The 9,860-nt window shown below is 45.9% G+C and overlaps 1 protein-coding gene across 2 annotated transcripts in view; it reads left to right on the top strand.

Moving 5' to 3' along the window:
• Cadm3 (cell adhesion molecule 3) overlaps nucleotides 1-9,860 on the top strand; it is a 31,375-nt gene that overhangs the window by 16,842 nt on the left and 4,673 nt on the right. Inside the window, exons 2-8 of one of the 2 annotated variants that reach the window (XM_031390197.1) lie at nucleotides 1,409-1,510; nucleotides 3,955-4,095; nucleotides 4,603-4,755; nucleotides 5,481-5,618; nucleotides 6,248-6,418; nucleotides 8,718-8,808; nucleotides 9,225-9,394. In XM_031390197.1, coding sequence (XP_031246057.1) covers nucleotides 1,409-1,510; nucleotides 3,955-4,095; nucleotides 4,603-4,755; nucleotides 5,481-5,618; nucleotides 6,248-6,418; nucleotides 8,718-8,808; nucleotides 9,225-9,394 — 966 coding nt within the window. The remainder of the gene's footprint in view (nucleotides 1-1,408; nucleotides 1,511-3,954; nucleotides 4,096-4,602; nucleotides 4,756-5,480; nucleotides 5,619-6,247; nucleotides 6,419-8,717; nucleotides 8,809-9,224; nucleotides 9,395-9,860) is intronic. The other variant, XM_031390205.1, reaches the window with a different exon arrangement.

The following is a 9,860-nucleotide window of genomic DNA, read 5'->3' as shown; positions in this document are numbered from 1 at the left end:
GGGGGGGGGGGGTGTTTACACTGCTGTCAGCCCGCCCATGAAGCTCTTTTAGAGCTTTATCTGATGTGAGCACTCTCTCGCTCTGCTCTCCCCTCTCCCTTCCCCTTCTCTTCCTCCCTATTCTTCACCCTCTTTAAAGGCTACCTTTTCTTTTCTAATTCTCTCCGCACCAGCTTACTTTTTCTTTTCTTCTTTACCCTCCTCTCTCAGTCCTGTCTCTTCTCTTCTCCTTTTTCAGTTTTGACCAGCTACCCTCTCTTAGCCCCACCTCCACCTTCTTATCCGTCCGCCCCACCCCCAATCCCCACCCCCCACCACACACAAACTTACTGTTGAGGATTTTGGAACCACTGACAAACTTCGGCCTGCACTGCTGTCCCAGGAAAAGAAGCAATTCCAGTCTGCGCTCAGCAGCTGATGAGCTCACTGAAATTTTGCGATGTGATTGGCTACTCTAGGACTCCGTGGCGGGAGATCTTGAGAAGGTGCTTAGCTGGGTTCTTTGTCCCTTTGCTCTTTCAGTTTGGGTTAGGGCTGTGAACCCCAGACACCAGACACCGCTGTATTTCACAATAGCGTATGAAATCGATCTAGTTCTAAGAGAAGTGAAGACCAATGCCTGGGTGACGTCCAAAGAAGGCACAGAATCAGTGAGATGGAAGCCTGGGAGTCTAGCATAAAAACTAAAGAGGATTCAGCTTATGCAGAAGCAGACACTCCCAGCCCCAAATGTGATCTTTCTTCAGTGAGGAGGATCTCACCTTGGAACAAGGAGCATTGGATCTGAAACCACGCATTTCATTTCTAGTCTCTACTTAATTTGTATGGCTTTGGGCAAGTCATTTCATTCTGCTTCCACATGGCAAAACAGGAGTGATGACATCACCACTTCTTACAGGTTTAGTGAAAGAATTAATGGTGGAAATACATTCTAATGTTTAAACCTGATGTTGTGTTAATAGATAATATGATATAACAAAAAAGGATCCTGGATAAGGAGTTTAAAATACATTTTGTTTTTTGGGTTTTAGTTTGTTTTTTTTTTTTTTTTTTTTTTTTTTTTTTTTTTGGTTTTCCATTTTTCAGTAGCGAACCCCTCACAATCTTTTGTGGGATTCTTTGTCCTTATCTGTGAGGTGGGAAAACTGGAGTGAGTGGTCTCCAAGATCTTTTTTGACTCTAACACCATGTGATTGACAGATAGACCTTAGCATCCTCCATAAATGGCCTATCAAGGGACCTTGTTTCCTTTCTCGGAACTCTTGCTAATGTCTCACTTTCCCTTAGGTTTGCTGATGAAGCTCCTTTCCCTAGGGGCCCACCCCTTCCACACCCCCACCATGAAAGTATAGACATGAACTCTAGCAGTTTGCACAGGGCTCATCCTTGATGGAGATTCTCTCCCCAGGCTACTGGCAGGAACAGGATTTGGAGCTGGGAACTCCGGCTCCACTGGAGGAGGCACTCAGCTCCACAGTCTGGAGCAGCCCTGACCTGCTGGCCAGTCAAGGTGAGAAACCAGGCCCTTCATCTCAACGTTCTACAGATGTCTCTCTCATCCTCACACCATCTCCCACTCATGGTAACCCACCCCATGTTCTCTCCACTCATCACCACACAGCTTTCTCCTTCCCATCTGACATCTAGATCTTAGCTCTGCACCGCCACCACTTTCCCATGCACCAACTCTCTTCCCTCACTCTGGTACAGAGACCTCTGTAACCCTACACCTCTTTCCAAAAATAAAATGCCAGGGGAGTGGATTACTCAAAACAAAGAGGTCCTGGAGAGGCACTGGCAAAGAAGAAGTCTTCAAGAGAGACAAGGACAGAGGGATCAGAGGTTGGGAAGTAATTTACTTCTGTTGCAAATGAACGGCCCCAGACACCTTCCATTGAGAAATTTTGAGAATATTTCACTTCCAAATTTGGTCAATGACTACACAGAAATCTCAAAATCCACCACAGGTTTTAATTCTCCATTCAGTGGATCACTTTAGGAGGAACTCAATGAGAACAGCTCTGTGTGGGGGACAGAACTTAATTCCGATGTTCAGAAATAGTGAGCTGATCTTAGGGGTCTCTTCACGTCTGCTGCCTTGTTGCCCGTGCTTATGAAATGGAAGATACTTCCTCAGTTCCAACTTTTGCCATTCTAGGCAGTCACAACCATCAGGCTTCGTACTCCAATTGGGAAACTACCGCCCTTAAGGGCGTGTCTTACTTGGCATAATTTTCAGTATGCCTTCCCTCTCTATTAGGATCAAGCAGGGTGTATTTCCTGGAAATACAGGACTTGGATAGTAAGATACAAGCAGGCTGACTAGGGGTTGAGTCTGTGACAAAGAAAGCAGTGGACTGACTGTCTTTATAGTGTTCTGTAGAGGATGTAGTATGTGTGTTTCCTGGTTTCCAAAGGAGCTGTGAATAGTGCTGGTTGTGGAATTCTGTGATATAGAGCAGGCTTTTGGACATTCCCGAATCAGAGCATGGAGATGATTCTTTTAGATTTGCTCTGAGAAGGTCACTGCTGTTGGGTCACTAAAAGTGAATTCTGAAGATGAGGGAATCGATATTAGGAATCAGAATCCTTGCTGTGGGAACTTTAGCAAAGTGCCTGGTGGCGGAAACAGATGTCAGTATTGGAGAGGTTCGCAGTTAGACCTTAGGAGAAGGTTCATTTGGCATTCAATTGATTTATCAAACGCAAAACCTGGATTTCTTCCTCCCTCTCTCCCTCTTTTCCTCCTCTCTCCCTCCCTCCTCCTGTCCTCCCTGCCTTCCATGTCTCTCTCTCTCTCTCTCTCTCTCTCTCTCTCTCTCTCTGCCATTTTTTGACACAGGGTGTATGCAGTCCGAGTTGGCCTCAACCTCAGCACATAGCCAAGGATAACCTACAACTTTTGCTCCAGCTGTCTCTACTTCCTGAGTGATGGGATAATGTGTGCTCCACCACAAGCAGCTATGGTGGCGCTGGGAGTCCAATCCATGGCTCCATGCATGCTAGACAAGGGCTCTATCAACTGAGCTTCTGTTTTGTTGAATTTCTCTAAGGAGCGAGGAGTTAGAAATAATGCTTAGGCACGCTAAGAGGAAAAATTTAGTCTTTTACTCTTTAAATGATATCAGGGCGGGGACTTGGGTTTGTAGTTGGGGGTGACAGGCAGACCTACTAGGAAAGAGAACACACAGTTGGATTCTATTTTGCATGCCTATAATCCCAGCACTTAGAAAGGCGAGGCAGATGAACTTTGATAAATTAAAGGCCATCTTGAATACACAGTAAGTACCAGGCCAGCCAGGACTGCATAATAAGACCTTGTCTCAATAGCAGCCACAACAACTAGCAATAGTGGTAAAGCCTGGTGAGAGATTTGATGATTGGAATGAAGCAAATGCTGGAAAAAAAATTATAAAATATGCTAAAATGTTTCGGTTTCTTAAGTTCTGTTTTGTTCGCTTTGCTTATTTGTATAGATGAACGTACATACCAAGGGCTGGTTTAGGCTTTACCCCATTACAGTTTTGGTTATTTGGTCATAATTGCTTCTACTGGTTTTGCTCTTATAATTGATGGTAACAGGAAGGCAAAACATAGGATGAGAGAGATGTGTGTGTGTCCTCTATGATGAATAGCAGAACCATATCTAAAGAGACACATGTGGAGTAGTGCGTTCAGATATGGGTGCCGTTATCCTTTCAGTGTTTGTGACCCTGCCCATTCATCCAACATCCAACGAGAGGTGAAGCTTTCTGTGTATCCAAAGCAAGAAACGATCAGGTCTGCCTCCCCTCCACTGCCACCACCACCTCTGTTCGTTCACCCATGAAGCCTCAAGAGAATACAGAGACCAGAGCCTTGGATTGCCTGGCTTAGATGAGGTGGAATATGGCCCAGTAATGGGTAGACATCCTCAGGGCTCCTCGGGAAACTAACTCTACTCTACCCCTGCAGATAGCCAGCCCTGGACATCTGATGAAACAGTAGTGGCTGGTGGCACCGTGGTTCTCAAGTGCCAAGTGAAGGACCATGAAGACTCATCTTTACAGTGGTCTAACCCTGCCCAGCAGACTCTATACTTTGGGGAGAAGAGAGGTAATGTCTCATGAATGACATTTCTCCATGGGAACCATGGGCTAGGGGGAAAGAGGGCAGCAGAGGCTGATGGGAGTTTTCTGTGTAGTCCAGAGGCTAAAAGAGACAAGGTATGTTATTTATTTAGAAAAAGCAGTAAGCTGTGGGCTCCTTAGTTGTTTACTGAAGAAAAACCAGTACTGCCGTTCTGGCCTCTGGAGTAGTATCACCCCAAAGAAGCCCTTATGAGAACTATCCTCAGGAAACCCTAGTCCTTTCCTAAGACACAGATTGTAGTACCAGCCTCTTAAGCTACTACCCCTAGGGGCTCATGAAAGTCACCGAATGCTTCTGTCCTAATTCAAAAGTGGGTTGTCTTGTTTTGTTTTGTTCTGTTTTGTTTTTGGCTGCCCTCCACCCCCATCACTCTGCTCATCCCTTTCCCTCAATGAGATTGGCCCAGGAATGGAAGGTAAACATGCAAGGTACTGGTAGAATCTTGACTCTCATTTCTCCTGATTTCCCCAGCTCTTCGAGATAATCGGATTCAGCTGGTTAGCTCCACTCCCCAGGAACTCAGCATCAGTATCAGCAATGTGGCGCTGGCAGATGAGGGCGAGTACACATGCTCCATCTTCACTATGCCTGTGCGAACCGCCAAGTCCCTTGTCACAGTGCTCGGTGAGGTTCCCAGCCCCCCCCCCCCCCCCCCCCCCCCCCCCCCCCCCCCCCGTGTGTCTCCACAGCATGCTGCTTTGCAAACAGATCTCCCTCCATGGGTCCCCAAAGCATCCCAGAGCCAGGCAAGCCTCCAATAGTATCAGGAAAGTCCTGAACATTTCCCTTTAAATATGAGGGAAACAGAGTCCTGATCTGCTGCACTTACTAGATGGTCTGGAACACATCTCATTTGTTAAGCACAAAGTTTGTAATTTATAGCAAAGAATGATCATTCCACTACACTCCAAAGATTATATGGGGAAACACAAGATCTATATACAATGCCTAATTCCAGTTTCCAAGAAGATGCTTTAGTACTTTGAAAATATGATTATCTTCATCCTGTGTTCTAATTTCCAGCTCTACTCTCTTGAGTCTCTTATTATCTGCAGAGCCCCCTACCTGCACTCTGGGCTATCCAATCACTTCTATCCCTCAGGTGGGGCCCCCTCCACCCCCTCTACAATACTACACTTCCTCCCTTTAGTCTTCCTAAGGAAGACTTGGCCTCAGGAAGTAGATAGGTCAACAGGAATGTTGACTCTTTATGCTTCTATCCATCTTGCTAAACCAAAGTAGAGCTCAGATGTCCTGACCTGTGTAGAGGACATATCAACAGGGAGAGCTTGAATTGTGACTTCATGGTGCCTCTCCTTCCTATCCTGGCTATGCCCTGTGCACGGCAGGAATCCCACAGAAACCCATAATCACCGGTTATAAGTCATCGTTGCGGGAAAAGGAGACAGCCACTCTAAATTGTCAGTCTTCTGGGAGCAAACCTGCAGCCCAGCTCACCTGGAGGAAAGGTGACCAAGAACTCCATGGTAAGTAGTTCATGATCTGGAGTTAGTTACAGGGATGAGGTGGTTCTAGGAGGGGATGGCTGAGATTGACACACATAGATAGATAGATAGATAGATAGATAGATAGATAGATAGATAGATAGAGATATGCCATATATATACATACATATATATGTGTGTGTGCGTGTGTGTATGACATATAAGAAATAGCGGAGAATGGGAGACAGAGGCAGGTGGATTTCTGAGTTCGAGGTCAGCCTGGTCTACAGAGTGAGTTCCAGGACAGCCAGGGCTATACAGAGAAACTCTGTCTTGAAAAAACAAAAAAAAACAAAAAAACAAAAAAACAAAAAACAAAAAACAAAAAACAAAAAACAAAAGAAAGAAATAGCGGAGAAGAAGAAAATAAATGGCAGGCACACTGTGGACATGTGTGTGTGTGTATGTGTGTGTGAGGGTCTACCTTCTCTTTATAAAATCATATATATTTCAAACATTTTCTAAGTTTGTCCTAAAAAGACTCAGAATTTGAAGGGCCCAGACAGTATCTATATGTGAAGATACAGTCTGTGTATACTTAAAGTACAGTGTGTGTGTGTGTGTGTGTGTGTGTGTGTGTGTGTTTCTATCTGTCTGTTTCTGCATTCCAGGGGACCAAACACGAATCCAGGAAGATCCCAACGGGAAAACCTTCACTGTGAGCAGTTCAGTGTCATTCCAGGTTACCCGGGAGGATGATGGAGCAAACATCGTGTGCTCTGTGAACCATGAATCTCTGAAGGGAGCTGACAGATCCACCTCTCAGCGCATTGAAGTGTTATGTATGTCATGGGCTTTGGGCTGAGAAGGACCAGGTGTGAGGTAGGCAGTGAGGGAAAGAAAAATGCTGCTGGCTGCACATGAAGCCCCATTCACAGATGAGGGGCCAAGCAAGGCTTCACAAGAGAAGCCCTCTAGTAAACACTGCTGGCTCGGAGAGCTGAGCTCTTTGTCTCTATGTCTGCTGGTGCTGCAGGAGAGCAGCCACAGACAAAGGGTAAACAAATGAGTTGGGCTCCATTCCAATAAAACTTTACTTACAAAAAGCTTGCAGCTGGCAAGATTTGGCCCACCAGCAAAGTTTACCAGCCATTGGGCTGCACTGGTGAACGTGGCACTAGACTGTAAGCTAGGGTGGCAAATGTAGTAAACCCAGGGTCTTGGGCTATAGTTGCTAGTCTGTAGTTCACGCTGGTTGTGTGGTGTGAAGACAGTTCTCCCCGACTGATCTCCGTTGTCTATTTGTTAAACGAGTGAGGTGGGCAGGACCGTCATTATGACCTCTTCACACTCTAAGAGTCCATGGTGTCAGGAGGTGTGCTTGGGAGGGAAACCTAACCCTCTTCGGTGCTGAACCATTCTGAGGCCTCTTACCTCCTAGTCATTTCTCTATGGGCCCCAGTTCCGAGCTTCCACTTGGGAATCTGACTGGACATGGCCAGATGTCAGGATCACAGCTCCATCCTTTCTCCGTACTTCTCCATCCTTTCTCCATACTTCTTAGTCGTCTTCCTGGACTCTGCTTTAGATGCTAGTAGATGATATCTGAAGAAGTTGGAATATTTGGGAATTTCTCATCTGAGAAAAATCTGGAAACTTTTTCAAAGGTACTTTCATGTATGGGAAGGCAAGGGTTATAACTGAAATATGGAAGGCAAGCATGGAGGCATAGACAACAATGCCTTTCTTTTCCTAGTTTACCAAAACACTGGGGGATTTAAAAAAAAATAGCTACAGCTTTTAATCTCCTTATGGAAGACACAAGCTGATTAATTTCCTAACTCAAGTGCCATTTAACCAGTAGCTAGACCCTTTATTCAAACTTTAACAGGAGTCAGTTTTGAACAGTACTATGGTCCATTTGAATGACAATCAGTTGGCTGGTTGCTGTTTTAGCCAGAACTGACACATACCAGCTGTATATACCTTGACCCCAAGGCATTTGATCTCTCTGTAAATTTGGCTTACCACTCTGAATTATACCAAGAATAAATGGAATAACATGAAGAACCCCACAAACTCTCAAGTTATAAATTATTGTAAAGTTTCTGTTTTTATTAGTATACCAAGTGTGAGGCACTGGACCTTGGGCAGTTCCCTTGAGTTCTTGTTCTCTGGCTATAACTGAGTACTTTATGCTAATGGAGTTCCAAGAGTCCCCTCTTAGGTACCAAACCACCTGGATATTAGTCTCCAGGGTCCCCTTTGGCCTTTGATCAGCAGCCAGTCAACAAATGCTACATTCCAGGTCCCATGCTAGAGGTCTCTCTAGCTGTGAAGCCCTAGAAAACCCATTCTCTCACCTTGCCTGGCACTCTTTGTCCTGTAAGATTTAACTGAAGCATGTTCATTAACTGCTTGTTAAGGTTGGCTCTGTCCTTAGGGAAAGTACAGCCTCTTTATCCGTGGTTACAAACCAGCATCTGGTCACATTGTTCTAAGCCACCATCTGGACCCAGTCTCCAAAGCAGCCTTTTGGCATCAATGACAGATGTCATTATTCCCACACAGACCCATCTATATTGTCTCAGGCTTTTTTTTTTCCTCTGCCAGAATATGACCCCCACTTCTCACTGTTTCTGTGCTCCCGTTCCATGTTTGGATTGACCTTTCAAAGGGATGTTTTGTGTTCAAGCGTTGCTTTCACTCCAAAGCTCCCTGACAGAGTAGACAAAACTGAGAGGTTGTGAACTCAGTCAGTGTCAAGTTCACTTTCTTTGTTCATTTAAAAACACGTATTAGGTCCTGTCTATGTGCCAGGCAGTTTTGCTCGGCATGAATAAACCATGGCTTCTCCTCAGCTCTGCTAAGACATCCTATAGGTCCCACCAAGGGCAGCCTTTCTGAAATGCCAGCACTCAGAGGTTGAGTTGCAGCGGGTTGCTCTCACAGTCAATGGCCATCACAGTCTATGTTCAAGAGAGCCAGGAGGAGGAAGGTCTTGTTTATCAGCTTTCAAGCTTCTGAGACTTCAGGGGCAGGAGATAGAGTCTATAGCATGTAAGTAGGTGAGTCCAAGGTTTGAAGGGTCTCCTATGCAGAGTGGGGAGTTTTGTGCTGACATCGTGTGCTTCTCCACAGACTCACCAACAGCCTTGATTAGGCCAGAACCTCCTCATCCTCGTGAAGGCCAGAAGCTGTTGTTACATTGTGAGGGGCGTGGCAACCCAGTGTAAGAAGAGCGGTCTTTGATCTCCAATACCCTTCCACCTTCTCAGATAACCATCCTCACTACCCACCGAGGCATACCTCCTGCTCCCCTAACTGTACAGCTTCACTTCCCCTTTTATTTCCACTGTGAAGCAGCAGAAGTGAGGTTGGAACCCTCCCTAGCTCAGTTCCTTTGGGTCCCCTAGGGAATAACATTCCAGTAAGAGGGATCAAAACATCTCTACCTTCTCCAAATTGCACCCAAGACTGATACCCCCACACCACCACCAGTGCCTACTCTCTGGCCCATAGAGCATCTCCATTGCAGTTTAGCATCATTGTGCACTTTCTGATTTCCCTGACCCTAGTCCATTTTTAATTCCTCTAGCCCTCCCACCAAGGCTATGCTGACCATATCTCATCTTTCTATCTCAACAGCCCCCAGGAGTACATGTGGGTAAAGAAAAGCAGCGAGCCACCCATCAAGATGACCCAAGAGAGTGCTCTCATCTTCCCCTTTTTGAACAAGAGTGACAGTGGCACCTATGGCTGTACAGCCACCAGCAACATGGGCAGCCATACAGCCTACTTTACTCTCACTGTCAGCGGTGAGTGTCCTTGGCTTCTCTCCCCCTACAACTTCCTTCTCTGGTAATCTCTTGTTCCCCCTGATAGCAAACCTCCACTCTGGATGGTAGTTGGGTGGATGTACCCACTACTGGAAAGCCATGGTGCTTAGACCCGAGGAGTGTGTAGCAATGCTCAATCAATAGAAAGCTGAGCTCCCACTGTCTCTCTCTCTCTCTCTCTATGTATAGGCAGTGGCTCCTCTGGAACCATCTCTAGCATCTGAGAGAAAGAATATCAACCTCATTTAGAGACCCCCCTCTTGAGAGCATGTGTGCTTGCTGCTGAGCACCTCCTCCTAGGACTAGATAAGGTTTGCGAGCTGCTGCCTCCAGTCTCTTTCCTTGGGACCCTGTGTACATTGTAGTTTGGCCAAGAAGGAAAAGAAAAAAAAAAGCATGCACTATCCTAAGAGATGGTCAGAATTGCTTCGCTAAGGCTACTCCT

The sequence above is a fragment of the Mastomys coucha genome, unplaced genomic scaffold (assembly GCF_008632895.1).
Source record: "Mastomys coucha isolate ucsf_1 unplaced genomic scaffold, UCSF_Mcou_1 pScaffold1, whole genome shotgun sequence".
Classification (NCBI taxonomy): domain Eukaryota; kingdom Metazoa; phylum Chordata; class Mammalia; order Rodentia; family Muridae; genus Mastomys; species Mastomys coucha.
This window is presented reverse-complemented; position numbering and strand designations above follow the sequence as displayed.